This window comes from Uloborus diversus, chromosome 7 (assembly GCF_026930045.1).
Source record: "Uloborus diversus isolate 005 chromosome 7, Udiv.v.3.1, whole genome shotgun sequence".
Lineage (NCBI taxonomy): Eukaryota > Metazoa > Arthropoda > Arachnida > Araneae > Uloboridae > Uloborus > Uloborus diversus.
Window position 1 is genome coordinate 91,163,723 of NC_072737.1, and position 16,720 is coordinate 91,180,442.

The following is a 16,720-nucleotide window of genomic DNA, read 5'->3' on the forward strand; positions in this document are numbered from 1 at the left end:
TTGTAAAGGGATTGTGGAGTTGCTGGAGTGAGAAACTGCGGATACTTTTCTACGCTATCCTTGGCGACTGCTCTGTGTGATCAGCAGGTGAGATAAAGCGCCAAATACAGCAATAGTATTGCCTTTTGACGCTTTTTGACGTTCAAAGCCCAAAGTTTTTAATTTTGCTGCTGGTGGAGATTTTAGCGTTTTTAGTTGCGTAATGTGAGCATAATGCATTACATGTGTTTACTTTCGTGTTGGCTATTTGAAGTGAATTTTATCATCCGTAAAAAGTGTTCCTGATGTTTGTTATCATCAATTCTTCGCAAAATGAAGAATACTTTTGAAACAAGTATTATGAATTCCTTATTTAAAAGATTTACGAAGTTTAATGTATAGTTTTGAAATTTGACTTATGGGGGATAACAGCCGTAATTTTTATTGCCGTGTTATATTTAGCCGTAGTTTTATTTTAAAGTGCCGATTATGTGGTTAAAAAAATGCTTCGGAAGAATTCATGCAACTGAAGGTGTATATTCCAACATCAACTAATTTGCATTTTTAAATTTTAGTTTTAATTGGTTCTTTAATATTTTTCTCACCTTAAGTTAGCATTTTCTATGGTTTGGCCTCTTTTCCATTAATGCTGATGAACAGTGTGACCTAACTTTAAGCAATGAAATAAATACCCATATTGTCTTTCTTTTTTTATGCATTTGTCTAATTTATTTCAGTAGAAACGATCTTGCTTTTTGATAAGTTTTGCAATTAGAATATCAGAGGGAAATAGATGATTTGTAAGCATTTTTTACAATCAAGACCCAGAATACACTTGCAGCTGTTAAAAAATAAATTTAAATCTGAGTTGGCTCATATGGGATTGATTCTTCCTTCACATGTAAATTTCAAGATCATATTTAAGAAAAAATGATCTATTTAGTAAAACATTTTCAATATATTATTAAATGTTTTGAAACTTGATTAAAATTTTAGTGGTTAATATTTTTAATAATGTTCATAGTTTTTCTATGTTTGTGAGAACATAATGACTGCCTATAATGTAAACGTAAAATTTTAATACAAATTGTGTAAAATTGTTACATAAAGATTCAACTTTTTGATGAAAAGCAAGAATGCAGAAAATGTTTCGAGCTTAAAATTTCCCTGAAACCAATTTTTCCCCAAATTGTATTTGTCTAAAAATTTTAAAGCGTAATTGTATGCCAGAAACTTACTACTCTCATCTATTATTCAGCACAAATATATTTGATATGCATAATCAATGTCGTCAGTCGAATTTCTTACATAGAAGGACAATCTATAAAATTAAAAGTCTTAACTGATTTTAAGAAAATATATTTTATAAGCTTTTAATGTCTTAATTTATTCAAAACTCTGAGATGTCCCTGCATTTCTTCATAGTATTTAATGTACAATCCCCCTTTGATAAATTATATAAAACAATTGGTCGGAAGTTTGTGCGTTCAAGCACATTTTGCACCGCTTTTCACAAAAGACTACTAATTATTTAACAAATAAATACCTTTGTGCTTGACAATTAATTGAATCAATTAACCAACACAGGCCCAACGAGAGGCCATGTCAGCCTAGTCGGAAACTAGGGGCCTAGGCCTTGGAGGGGGAGGGGGACTCTGAATAAGAGAAATCGTAAAGATAAAGTAAAATTGACTCTTTGGGTATTTACTTTTGTGGCACTAAAAATAGTTGTTTTCTAGTAAGAAGTTTTGATTTTTTTCTTCTTTTCCCCCCCTTTTCTTTTCTTTTTCCCTTCTTTTCCTCCTTTTCTTTTCCTTTTTTGGGGGGTGGGAGGGACCTGGCGACACAACTGACAAGGGGACCGCTGTAGCTCTCTGCGGCCCTGAACCAACATTATGTCCCAAAAATTGCAAATTACTGCAAGCTCTTTGCAGTTATTTGAATTTTTTTGACATAACATTGTTTAATTGAGTGATTTAACTACTAATTATTTAGTGATTTTTCTTTTTAACTTTTATGTTGAGCAGAAATTTTTTAATTACTGTCATAATTTATATTATAACATGCCAAAGATGCAAGATTTTTTTTCTGATCTTACGATTTATATGTTGAACCTTTCACGATATTGTTGGTAATGCTGCATAAAATTGGATTATTTATCATTTGGGAAAGGAGGGACAAGAGAGTTCAAGTAAAATTCAAATTATACCATATAAATTAGTGACAAATTAATTATATATCAGGGAGGTATATATTGTCACATAGCTACCAAATTATCATTCTATTTCATTGATCTATAACATTATTTATTTTCTATTTCAGGCTTTCATAAAATACTGTGATGCCTTCTCAAAACAGTAGCATCTTGGCTTCAGCATTCATTGACTGTGTAACGAACAATCCTATCGAAAAATTGGCTGAATTCAAGCAAACCAAACATAGTTATAGCTGTGAAATTAATAGAGCTTTTGAAAATATGAATGTTGTGTCACACGAGCAAGCATGTGACATTAATGAACATTTACCTAATCGTGAAAAAACCGATTGTTATCAGGGAAGTGAAGTATCGTGTATTGATGCTAACGTGAATGTTTACACTGACTCAGGTTACCCTACGAATTTTGAGCGCCTCCCGTCAACGCAACCTTACTTAGATCAGAATCCTGATGTAAATCTGCTGTTTGAAAAACTTTCGAAAAAAACTGTTCAAGAATGTAAGTTTTCTTCCTTATTTAATAATACTGTTCATATAGAAACTACACCTAAATTTTTTCTGTACTTATATTGCATGATCAGTGGCAAATTTACCATGTTGCTTCTGTTACAATTGTGAGGTGTCCCAATGACCATAAGAGTGATGACCAAAGGGTTGAGAAATGTCCATGATAAATGTTTTACATAGCTCTATGCATAGTAGGGTGAAAATATAAAGTATCTCAGGGTTGGATTCAGATGTAAACTGGGTCCATTTTGCAACCCCTTAACAAAAGAAAATGGCCACTTCACACATTTCCATTATCTACAAATTAGCCCTTTCACAAAATTTCATTTTTAAAAACTTATCCCATCATTTAAGTTCCATCAATTCGTTTGAAAGCATAACATAAGTAAAATAAAACCTCCAGCTTCTAAGTCATTCCCAATCCTTTAGCCCAAATTGGAGTTCAGATTCAATTTGTGCTTGCTAAACATGCTGTGTATTTTTTCCCCCCAAAGGAAAAAGTTCACAGAAATTTCTTTTATTCCCAAAATGTTGACCTAAGATTTAAAACCTGTATCTGCACACACAACTCAAACCTATCCGTGGGTAGGAAAATCAATGATCAGTGAGTAGGCATAATATTTAGAGAGAATGCTTTATATCCTGTATGCACAAAAGCAAAAGGGGAACTTTTTTCATTAATTTTTCTACATTTCATTGTTTAATAATGATATTAAAGAACTGATGTGATATACCCCACCCTTGGCGACTTTTTCCTGTTGGCGCCAAGAAAGCGTCGCCAAGAAAACAATGTATGACGACATATGTCATACATCATTCTTAGCGATGCTTTTTTAGCGCCAACAGGAAAAAATCAGATAAAAAAACATGATCAAAGCACTTCAGAACACAATATATATAAAAACAACATAAAAGCACAACAAAAAACATCACGAATGTATGCTTCAAAAATGTACAGGGCCGGGGTTTTTTGTAAACATATTAAAATACAATGAAATAAATTATTGTATTAATTACAAGTCGAAATTAATGCATTAATTTTTTTTTTTCATCATTTCTCCGGGATACGAGCCCTCGGTCTCATAGTACTTTCGTAATGAGACCTCGGCTCGCCGGCCCTGCCTCGGTCTCATTACGAAAGTACTATGAGACCTCTGGCTCGACAGGACCTCGCGTTATCCCTCCGACTGTTAATATACATTACAGTCGGAGTATGGTCACAGTTATGTATATTTTCATGGAGACACCCAAGGGTGGCTCCTTCCGTTCAGTGTACAATAATGACAGTTTTAAGTGTGAAATATGCACCATTATTGTGCAGATTTATTAATAAAATTCGGCATTTTTAAGAGTACAACCGAAAGAACTTTCAATTGTTAACATAAAATTCAGTACCTAAAGGAGGCACGTTAATAGAATGTCTAAATAATTCGTGGCATCGATAAGAATTAACTTTTAGAACAAAATAACCGTACTATTTCTGTAAAATTAATTTACATACAGTAAAAATAAAGTTAAAAACTACAAGAACCCCTCAAGGATTTGTAAAAACAAAGAATTTTGGAAGTGAGAGGTTTTTTTTAAATTCTAAAATAAAGAACTTACCTTTTTATATGGTATAAATATTCACACTCTGTCTAAAACAATACATCATATGACAATGGCACGTTACAGATACACACCACGTTGGAGTTAACTTTTAATTAACCTTCAAGTTTGAAGAAACTGGCATTTTCTAATGTTTTTACTTCAAAACACAACTACTGAATTTAAAATAACACAAAATAAGCATTCCTGTAAGGTATATTGCACGAAACAACACCACGTATCTCTCCTGCGTGAAACCCAAACAACCCAAGTAAACAAGTTTGAACAGATCTGTAAGATTGCCTTCAGGTTGCTAAACACAGGTTAGTTTGGCCAGGGATGCCATGCATAAAAAATTATCGCCTCATTGGCGAGAAAAATATTTTAATTTTGTGCAAAGAAATCGAATGTCGCCAAATGGCTGGGTATATCACATCTGTACCGATATTAATTCACAATTACCAGGCGATGTGCAGCAAATGCAGCATGTACCTGCACAGTCGGCAAATGTGTGCATCTATATTTGCTGGCTTTGGTTCTGTGATTGACAAAAGAGCTTCCAAAAATGCATTCCGCCAGGCCTCCAAATCAGTAAATCCACAGATTATGATTTAAAATTTTTATGATTTAGGTATGAGAGCCACGTTGCCATACTGAAGACAAGATTTTTCCTTAAAAAAACGCAGAGGATGGTTTTTTGTCCTTCAGTTAAAAATTAATTTACCTTTAATTGAGATTCAGAAACAAAAGTAAGTGATATCAATCAAAAGTGGAATTTTGTTGATGCATTTTGATTCAACTTGCTTACAGTTATTTGTTTATTATTATAGGATCCCAATTTGGCAACCAAATTGCCAGTGCATTTAGAATATTGGGATTTTCCAATTTTTGGATTGCTGCTGAACATCACATGGCAGACTTACCCCTATCACTTTAGTCTATTTTTATAGTTATGAAGTTTCATAGAAATGAATATCATTTATACTCATGAATAAGTTGAGCAAAGTTTTTCCAAATATCTAAAATTGGTGCATTTTCCCAATTGTAACTTAAAAACGTTTATTTCACTAAAATCCTGACTATATGAGAAATGTAAATCACTGAATTCTGGATAGTTTGTAAATTTTTAGTACTGTTAATTTCCTGGGAGTTTTAAAAAATGCTTGACTAAGATTGTTTGTGCAAAAGAACCCTTTTTCGAAAATTGATATTGCAAAAAAGAAATCTTTTCACACCAATAAGTATGAAACTTGTTCATTTCTGGTCATTTTTGAAACATGCTCATTGCTCATACATTCAATTTGGTTTTATTTTTAAAACCTTTTTTTCCCTCAAAATGTACAGAAAATTTTTTCTCGTTATATTTTTCATATTTCTTTTTTTTTAATCCTTAACTAAAATTGTTTCTAAGTTTCTTAAGTACTACAGAAATTCTACATATTTGGGTATTATTTATTAGTGCTTTTTCTGATAAACATAAACAACACTATATAAATGTTAACAAAAAAAAGTACAGTCTTTCAATTTTTTAAGAGTTGTAGCCATGGCTTTAGGCTTTTTTAAATACAAGCAAATATATTGTGTAACTTTCCACTTTCCGTTTGTATGTGAGACATTGTTAATTTGATAATTTTTGTGCTGTATATATATAACTAGCTGCGTAGCCTGGCTTTGCCTGGTTCACCTTGAAAATACAAATTGTGTCAGGTGACATATATTCAACAATCAGGCTTAAATAAATAAATTTAAAAAAAACATGCAAAATTTCCCTTCCAAACAATGACGACAGATATTAAAAGATTTTTAAGAAATTAAATTGAGAAAGATGGATTTAAAAAGCGTAACCATGGAAACACAAAATAAAATAAGTTTAAGGAATTAAAATGCGAAAGAAAATGGTCAACAATTTGAATAGAAATGCGATTTTTTGAATTTGATGAAAAAGGCTTGTAACTTTTCTCCCTTTGGAGTTAGAAGCTTATTTTTCCGACCATAGGTCGAGATGGATCTGAAGTAAAAAATGTCGCTCTTTCCAACGGTGTAAAAATGAAAACTGTGGGACCATTCCTTCACTTTTTATTGAGAGATTTATTGAAGAAAGTAGTGCCTAAATTTCAGCTAAGCCTAAAAAAATTCAAGCTATAGACGCCAATAACTCCCGCCATAATAAAGTTAGAGCATTGGAACAAATTGCTTAGAAGGCGGAAAATTCTACCCTTTTTAACGATATGCAATATTAATATGTGCAAGCAATTTTTCATCCCCATATTCGAGAATTTACGTGGAAATTGGACCTAAATTGGAATAAAAAAAGGACTATTTATCGAGTTTTTTCGAACAGGTCTGCAAACCTTCTCAGGACTTAAAGGAACAAACTGTAAAAATTTCAGTGAAATCGGCCGGGTAGTTCTCGAGTTTTGCGAGTTCAAACACACAGACACTTTTTGGAGACTTCATTTAATGCTATGTAGAGATTACTATTTCTTCCAACTATTTAATCATTGCTTAAAACATTTTTTGCGTTTCATTTCTTAAAAACTGTTTATCATATAGACTATTTGATTATTACTGAAATACTTATAATTAGAATGCTCATCGAGTTCCATATGTAGCTGTGTCGTGTGTATAAATATTTAAACACTGTGATGACGATGAGTTTACCTTTCATACATTCACAAAAACCATTTTTTTTGTATTTGTAGTGAGTCAATATTCCTTGAAAGAGATTAAAATTCTTCATGAACATTTAATGCATTCTGTGGAAGGTAAGTTTTTTCATGTGGTGTTTTTCCTAATTATGTTTAAAATCCCAACATTATCCAACTATTTTTAATTGCACTAAAGCCAATGCACATGCCTTAGAGATTTGTTCTTTAAATTAAAAATGCCTGTTGCAGACAAACAAATGTAAGAAATTTTGTCTCATTTAACGCAATACTGGAATCTGACTGTAGAGTAGGGTGGTTCAAAAAAACTCTTTTTCAGCTCGAGTGCAAGACACCCCCCTTTTTTTCACGCTTACTAATAGTATTATGTTGTAAAAGTTTTAGTTTCTTACTCGGATTTTGAGAGTGCTCAATGACCCCTTAATTTAACATAAGCTGTAGAATAAAAAATGTCACAAATTTAAAAACATTAAATTTCCCCTGCTGTTTTTCTTTTTTTTTAAATTGTAAATAATTATTTTATTGCAATATATATGCATATTAATAGCGTATATTCTAATATGTAACATTGTTTTTTTCAGTTCAATGTATGTATTTAACCCCCTCCCCATACTGATTAAGTTTGGGGAAGGGAGTTGAGCACCCTCTTTCAGTTGAAATAGGAAGCTAAAATTCTTCCAGTATATTACTATCCTTAAGTCTAAAAATATTGAGAGGTGTCCTGTTACCTAGGAGAAACCTTTCTTTTTTATATGTATTTTTGAACCACCCTACTGTAGAGGTCTGTTAATGTTGAATTGGACCAGTACTAAAGCAGTGCTTCTTGCAGAAGGATAAATAAATTAAATGACAATCATGATGAAGTGATGATTGCATGTCTTCAGAGTATTTTTGTAATGGTGCAAAATAAAGCAAATCAAAATTAACAAGTCTGCACATGTACCGAAACAAACTTTTTTTCCTTGCCGCCCCCCCCCCCCGCCAAATATTCAATGTTAGTTATCAAACTTCATGTATAAAAAGCTAGTTTAGGAAAATTAAAAGGTTTAATTGGTTTTTGAAAAGAACAAAAAATCAAAAATCATTTTTTGTTTCTTAAAAACTTATAATGGTTATTTTGTGGTTTATTGGTTATTTTGTGGAACTTGTTCTTGTTCTGCATGACATCAATCTTTAATGAAAATTTGCTCTCTTTTTCTGAGGAAATTTCCCCCAGGGTGCAAACATGCATTCCAAGCCTTGTTTGGGCATTTCTTAATAATTCTGCACCTCTATAAATTTTGATCCTTCAAAATTTGGAGCAACTAAAATCCACTGCATTTTATTTAATTCGGCAAAACATTTGTGTCAATTGTTGTCATGCATTGTTACATAAGTATATATGATATATTATGGATTATTGCAGAGGTTTCCAGCAAATTGGTGCAATTATTACTGGAAAATGATGCACTTCAAGAAGAAAGTGATGCAAGAAATGTTGCAATTGAACAGCTTCTGAAACTGACTGTCAAAAATCCTGAAAATGAAGGGAAACCTGTCAAGATGTCGATACTCTTACCCCCAAACGATTGTGGTGATGATCTATGTTAATATATTCTATTCAGTAAGGAACTTCTCTAAAATTTGAATTGGTCCAAAGTAAAATATTAACAACAGTCTATGTTAGTTAAATCTAAATCATGAACTAAGTTTTAAAAATTGTAAGATTATTTTTATTTAAAAGTAATAACTTCAGACTTGAAAACCAATTATAATTGGAATTTATTAGGCAACCCAAATGTTTGCTCACAGGTGCTATTAATTAAAGAAAGTTATAAAATTAAGTGACTGGCCACTGAAAGTAGGCAGAAAATTATAAATAATCAAGCCGAGACAGCTGGTTGCTAAAGGTAGTTTTTTTCCCTCATTATGTGGGCGAAATTGTGCACGTAACCAAACCAACTGGTCATCAGTTTTTAAAACAATGTAAGGGGCATCACAATAAAATTTTTTGAAAAAAATCCTGGAGAGTTAAAGGGAACATTATTTTTTAGTAACTCAGACTCCTTTCAGTCTGCCTGCCCTCCTTCCTCCCTAAGTCAGCCCATCTCTACAACCTTGTCTGTGTTTACACTTTTTTAGATCAATTTATAAATATCTATGTGATTTCAAATCTGCATGAAAACTATACAGTTAATGTTGCCCAAACTTCTCAACTCTAATATGCCTTTATCACTGTGCATATTACACAGAAAATCTGGTTATTGCACTTTTCTAATGAAATCAAGCACTGTTTTCTGCTAAACATATATGTAATGAATATTTTCTAATTTTATACAGTCGAGCCTATCTATCTCGAATTTTATAGGATGAAAGAAAAATCCTAGAATGAGGATATTTTAAGATACAGTGGTTTTGATCAAATTATAAAAGTGAGCAATTAGAACAAAGTCAAATAGTTGACAGATTCTCTTTCATTATTATTAACATTGATACATAATTTTTTTTGATATTGAACACTAGCAAACATACTCAACATTGCCTGGGTCAGTAATAACATTAAGAAACAATTTATACTTTCCTTTATTTATTTTTAGCTGTGCCCGGCGGTTTCACCTGCATTAATAAGACAGCAATGTATTAAAACACTATTTTGAGTACATCCTGTTATGATATATATAGTAAAAAATTACACACCCATATCCACATCGATGTTTTCCATTAAATAAGAAAATTGGAAAAAAGATGTTCAATGAAAAATAATTGAAAACCCTTGATTTATAAATTAATTAATTTTTAAATGAGTCGGGTAATAAATGCTCAAATTCCTGCCCCTTGTACATAGTGTTCCCTAAACTATACTTCCCCTAAGATTCAGAAGGTAATGGCTGCTGGTATAAGAAAAAAAATATATTTTGCTTCAGCTTATACTCATGACAAAAATGGTTGGGGATCAAATCAAAAAATAGGTTCACCCAGAATTTGAGATTTAGAATTCTGGAGAAATTTTTTTAAAATTAAACATGGAAAAATTGCTGACAAATACAGAAAAATTAAGAATTTATGACTTAGGAAGGTTTTTGAGATAAACAGGTTCAACTATATGATAAGTGGATTTTTTCAAATTTTGAATAAAATGCGTTAGTAGTTCAGATCCTTGGTAGGCTTACATTGAATTTTTTTTCTAAATCATGCTGTATGGCAACGCCTACTAGGAACTATCCCTGGCTCCAGAACAGAGGAGAGTTTCTTCTACCATTTTTACTGGTTATCTCTAAATTTTTAATTTTGGCACTTGCATTCCTTTGATTCACACTATCTCATATGCATTTAAATGACTTTAAGTGTATGTACCGCTCAAATTCAGCAGCCAAGTTTTTTGTTAACTTGTGTAAATAAATTATGTCATTTAGTGTCATGAAATTTTATGAATGACTTATGAATTCGAAATACATCACAAGTGTTGTACATGATTTTTATTTTTTAAAAATATATTGTAGCTTTTAGTATGGGCTTCTGCTTGTGAGTGAAATGTATGATAGCCTGTGTACTATAATGACTTTTATACTTCATTATTTACCCAACACTAAACTGGGACAAGTCAAACCTTGGTTAAATGATAAACTTTTATCCCAGAGTTGTCATCTCAGTTTTGGCAGAAGAGAAAAGTTCCTACACCTTGTATAAATTTAATTTATTGAGTTATAAAATTCTGTTTCATTATTATTATTGTTTTAAACTGTTGAACGCTCTTTAAAGCATTTACAAAAAAATAAAGATCTACACTCCTTGAAAAAATCTGTAACATCGTGGTTTAATGATCTTTTATACAGGAAAAAAATTTTGCTGGTCAAAAATTTAATAATCAACTTTTATTTTGGCATTGTACCCAACTCAACTTCAAAGCTACATGTGTAACACTGCACCAGCAGTGTAAAATACATTAGTAGAAGCTGAGGATTCCCCCCCCCCCCCCAAATGTATTTTCGTTGCAGCTAAAAATTTGTAGAACAATAGTATAACTTCAGAAATTATAATTGTCACTTTAGGTGCAAAGAGCTTCACAGTTAGCAATCATTTATTTCTAATTCATTGCAATGTTCTATGTGTTTGGAAAGACTACACCATATTAACATGGGTGATAGACATTCTTCTTGATATATACATAAATTTAAATAACATACTCATTTTCTCATTGCTTTTATATTAATCTTATTATGTAGATGCATTTAATGATTTAATGAGCTGCCTTTTCATTTGCACAAGTTCAATGTGCAACACAGCTGTGTATACAAATAGTTGTTCATTAACCAATACATCTGGAAGAAAAATGCATGCTAAAAATTGTGATGTGGTGTTTCAAGATGAAGATTTCATTTTGCTAACTTTGTTTTCTATTTTAAGTTCTTCCCAATTATAAATGTTTTGAATACAGTCCCTTGGATAGTCTATAAATTGTGCTTCACTGTTTATCTCACATTTTTGCTTATCTATACGTGTATTTATAAGTACTCATTTCAAGACTTGCAGATCAGTAAATCAGTATTCCATCCTGCATTTATCAATCATCATGCTAACGCATTTTTTTAATTTTTATGGTGGGCGGGGGAGTTGCTGCAATTATTGCTTGGTTTTCAAATCTTAATTTTAACCATGGTTTTTTTTTAGACCTTTAGTTGCAACAAAAACAATCTCCTTTCACTTATTACGAGGAGTTATGTTTCTACATTTGAATGCAATGTAAAATTTTAATATTAACTTGTGATTGTCTTGTATTGCATACAATATTGTAATTGTTCTGTACTACATAGGTAAATGTGTAATGCTGAAAAAAAATGGAAATGTGGGGAAAAAATTGGGAAACCTTCTTACATTAGTTTAATAATAACAGTTGTATGTCTATAACTGCATTACCTGACATTGCACAGGTTATGTAAAATATTGTGTTGGTAGAGAAATCTAGTAGAAAAGTCATGTCCTGTGGCATATGCCCAACATTCTCTCCTGCATTAAAAAAAAGTTAGGATTTTTTGAGGGGTTTTTACCTTTAGACTGAGGTCTACATTTCTTCAAAATCCCTATTAGAGTAAGATCAACTGTTTCAAAATAACATCAACAGTACCTAATATTAGCAATCTCGATAGTAGAGACTGTTGACTCTACTTTATCGCGTTAGCCCCCCGTTTTTTTTTTTTCTTTTAATAATTTTTCAACTTTAGAATGTGCAGAGAATCCCAAAATTTTCGGAAATTTCAGATCACCAAAACCCCTGCTATGCCACCATGTGGCAAAATTTTAATTTTTGAAGAGTGCTAGACCTGAACTTATGTTCCACAAATATTTTGCTGCAGTTTACAATTCTGAATTTTTCAAAATAACAGGAGTTATGAGTTTTTTGCACAACAGTATAATATTAGTTGGTGATGGGTGTCCTGTTATGCAATGTTAATTGGGTTTGTTAATTGCACTAAAAAATTCATCAGTGATAAAAATGTTTATCTGTTACTGCCATCTGTCTTAAAACTAAAATGATAGAAATCTGGATAAAAAGTTGTCTGCAGTTAATTCTTCTTTAGTATATTGTTAAAACTCAAAGAAAAAGTTCAGTAAATGTCTATTATTTACCAAAAATTCTTACCACTTCGTGGGAAGAAAATCTTTTTAAGTGATCATGGCTAAACAGTATTACCATAGTGTTCTTAAACATGCGAGTTCTGAATTAATACTTTGTGTTCATATGCAATGGCCAGTGTTGAATAAAGCATTTATTTTTTATCAGTTTTGTCAATTCATTCCTTGTACAGTTATTGTTTAATATTACATTTTAATCAGGGTTTGAAAATATCGGATATTTTGATGTATATCTGATATTTTCAATCAACACAAGATTAAGTCATTAAATAGTAACTGCTTTCTCAAATCACTGCTGTTTTTTTACTTATGTTATTACTATAAGGCATCAGCTTTAAAATTAATGTTTCCTTCATTATTTATAATCATAAATATACTTATACATTTTATATAAAAATGTACGTACTTTGAATGACATCAGTACTAATTATATTTACTATCATTTGTAAAATGTGAAAATTTAATCCATTAGAAATAAAATGTAGCATGACTGATACATTTCTATTGATTTTAATTGAATTAGTTAAGCATTCGATGCTTTACTCATTTTTCTTAGGTTAATTACTTTTACGAATTTTATATATTTCAGAAATAAAAAGTCAAGAAACATGCATAAGTCAGTACACATCCATAAAACATTTATTTTTCTTTTCTGACCAATTAAAACTGTTGCATGACTAATAATTTTATGAACAGAAAATAAGGAAGATTATATTATTTACATTATATTAATAATGTATTAATGTTATATGAAAATATTACTTTTGATTATTTATGATTATTAAAAAAAAAATTAGTATGATTAATACATTTAATTTTTACATCGTAAATGTCGTACTTTGAAAAAATAAATGTTGAAAATATAATATTTTCAAATCGGATATATATCGCCGAACCCTGGTTTTAATACTTGTTCAACTATATTTAAGCAATTTTATTGAAGGTAAAATATTGCAAATGGAGAATCGATTCAGTTTTTTTTTTCACAAAATATATAAAGAAAATAGCTTTTTGCAATGAAAAAAACGCTTACAAACATCTTCTTTTCACAAATGCAGACAAAAAAAAAAAAAACCTGGATCTAGCACTGATTGAAAAAGACTAATGATTTTGGCAAAAATGAAACACAGGGTTCGCTGATATATATCATGATATATATATTTATTTTGAAAATATATTTTCGATCTTTTTTTTCAACTACGGTATTTTCAATAAAAATTATATTAACCATAGTAATATTGTTCATTTATTATTAAAAATAACCCATGTTATTTACATTTTTATGATGTATTAATACTTCATTAATATAACAAACTAATATAATATTCTTTTTTTATTTTACATTCATAAAATAAGTAATGTAACAGTTTTAATTCATATTAAAAGTGCCTAATTAAATATTAAACATTGGTCAGAGAAAAAGAAAATGTCTTATGACTGTGCACCAACTAATGTATATTTTTTATTTCTGAATCATATTACTGTGTAAAAGTAGATAACAGAAGAATAATGAGTAAAACAGCTAAATGTTAAATTTATCCATTAAAATTGATAGAAATGTAAAATGAAATGTTAGATATAAATAATGAAAGAAACCTTAATTTTAAGTCTACATATTGTAATTGTAATATAAGAAAATAAAGAGTGATTTGAGGATTCATTTACTATTTTGAAGACTTTAGTTTGTGCTTATTGAAAATATCGGATATGTATCAAAATATCAGATATTTTTGACACTCGAACCCTGGTGAAACGGCACTTAGTTTTCTTACGGTACCTCGTTTATCAGTATAATAAGTAAGATACAGTCATAAATAAGCAGACTTTTCTTTCCTGTGAAAATGATTCCCATAGTGGATGCAAAGAGATTACGATTATCTAACTGAAGGCCTTAAAAGTATAAAAACGGCACATAACAGAATTTAAGCAAAATTATTCCGGAACTGCATTTTAAAGCTCCACAACAAACATATTGTTGATAACTATTGACGTAATAAAAGAAAAATTAAAATTAAACCAGTGATTCAAATTTTTGCCTATCTGAAACACAGAATTTCACTACAATTTATTTTATGACTTCAATAAAAATAAACTTTACATACAGTAGACCCTCGTTTTACGTGGGGGTTACGTTCCACGGAAATGCCGCGTAAATCAAAACTACGTAAATTGAGACCTAATAGTGTTAAAATAGGGGTTAGGTATTGTATAAGTTTGTGTACTTTTAATGATTTCTATGCACAACATGCATAAAAAAAAACTAATTTCGGGTTCTGTTTATAAAGAAAAGACGACTATGATAGTCTTTTGGCAGTCATTAAGAATTTTTCTCCAATTCTTTGCAGAACATTAACGCATCCATGATCACTTGCGTTATTTCTGTGATAGAATCTCCCTTCAATAACAAATCAGAAAGATCATTCCTATTATTTAGAAATGGCTCAAATTTTTCAATTTGAACATTTTTTGTTGTGCGTCACCTACGTCGATATCCTCAATGGTGTTGGCCTCCTTCGCTACTCCTAAAAGCTCTTCCTTCAGTGAGTTCTAAACTGTGCGAGTTTAACAACTTTACCTCTGGAACCAATCGCATAAAATGTCTCCAGGGGCCCCCAAGTTCGGTTATTAGCACGCCAAAATGCAGTTTATTATGTGTAATCTGCTATCTTTATGAGTTTGGATTTTGTAAGAGAGGAAAATGTTATCTGTTTGCAGTGCCACATCCGCGTAAAATAAAAGGTGTCGAATCTTAAACCGTACAAAACGATGATCTACTGTATTTGCCTCCTGACAAAGGGATGCTAACAAAGCCTCAAAAGTGAAATAAATTTGATTCTCATATGCAAAGAGGTCGCAGTTTTCAAAATGAAAGCATCAGAACTATAAACATGGCAAATAAAAGAATTTATTAAAGTACAATAATTTTAGAATGCACTTAAATAGGTCTGTACAACAAAAAATTAATTATTGACAAATAGTCGACTCTCGATAACTTAAATATTCCTTTATAAGTTTTCATTGGGTCAAAGTAATTAATGTTTTCAATACTAAGTTGTCCTCATAACTTGAATGTTCTCCTTTTAAGTCTGAAGTTTTTATGACAGTTTCGTTTTCATATCATGCACACAAATGCAGTCAAAATAAAAGAGAAAAAAAAATGTTCTTTCCTTTAACACATTGCTTTGCTTATCAGTTTGTACCAGGGTTGGCAGATTTCTGCCGAGGCGGTAAAAACCACTGGTAGAAACCGGTTAAAACCGGCATGGCAAAAACCCCTTTCTGCCACATTTATGGCAGAAACTCAAAAAATGACATAAATGCAACTCCTGACATACAATAGAAAATGTATAAGAAAAATAATTAAATATTAACCCAAATACAATTTATTTACAACACTACCACCATTCAAAATCAAATTTTACATTGTTTCCCCACTGCAGCAGCCTCTAACAAAATAAAAGTTTTGACGCTGTTTCTAAACCTAACCAATTTCCCAATTTGTTGTGCACAAAGGAGAAATTTGAGAAGATTCTTTCAATCCCAGCAGAACTAGCTGGCATTATCCTCAAAGAACAAGCAAGATTCACATAACTTTCATCTATAGCACATTTTTTCAAACTGCACCACCATGCGGTATTTGGAGTAGTTGTTACCACGTGATTGGAAAAATAGGTTTTGGGAAAAGGGGCCGATTTGTTTTGTAAAGCAATGGTATAAGGTACATAATCAGGGTTAATATTTGTGAGTAAAGTGCGGGCACTTTCTTCTTGATTACATGATAAATTTACTCCCAAATACTTTGGATGGAGCATATAAGCGAGTAAATGATTATCAGTAACTGCTTGATTAAGCTCTTTTAGAATAGCTCTGTTCAGTTATATTAAGTGTAAAATAAGAAGTTCTTGAATTTTAGAGTTTAAAGAAATAAAACAAATCTGTATTTATTTAAATATTTGATACATATATGTATATTACACTTTAAATTAAATGCAAACAAAATAATTATAAACAACAAACTGAAAAATTTGTTACTTACAACATTACAAGGCTAAAATTTCTAAAGCATAGCAATTTTAACTATGATAAATTTTACTTTGCTTTGGAAATGTCAGTTTTGTTATTTAACATATTTTTACACTAATTATTAAATAACTAT

General features: G+C 30.9%; 1 protein-coding gene across 2 annotated transcripts; it reads left to right on the forward strand.

The window, feature by feature from the left end:
* Positions 1–210: 210 nt before the first annotated feature.
* Positions 211–12,710, forward strand: LOC129225775 (uncharacterized). 2 transcript variants are annotated; one of them, XM_054860284.1, is made up of 4 exons: positions 211–334; positions 2,302–2,693; positions 6,991–7,053; positions 8,360–12,710. In XM_054860284.1, the coding sequence occupies exons 2-4, from the start codon at positions 2,321–2,323 to the stop codon at positions 8,542–8,544; spliced, it is 621 nt and encodes a 206-aa protein (XP_054716259.1). In that variant the 5' UTR covers positions 211–334; positions 2,302–2,320; the 3' UTR covers positions 8,545–12,710. The 2 variants fall into 2 exon arrangements, with proteins under 2 accessions (XP_054716259.1, XP_054716258.1); XM_054860283.1 differs by lacking the exon at positions 211–334 and adding an exon at positions 420–511 and having other exon boundaries at positions 8,360–12,690.
* Positions 12,711–16,720: the final 4,010 nt, after the last annotated feature.

Coding starts and splice junctions, on each gene's coding strand:
- LOC129225775 (XM_054860284.1), top strand. CDS start 2,321: ATGCCTTCTCAAAACAGTAGCATCTTGGCTTCAGCATTCATTGACTGT. Junction 2,694..6,990: donor GAAAAAAACTGTTCAAGAAT/GTAAGTTTTCTT, acceptor TTGTATTTGTAG/TGAGTCAATATTCCTTGAAA. Junction 7,054..8,359: donor TTTAATGCATTCTGTGGAAG/GTAAGTTTTTTC, acceptor GGATTATTGCAG/AGGTTTCCAGCAAATTGGTG.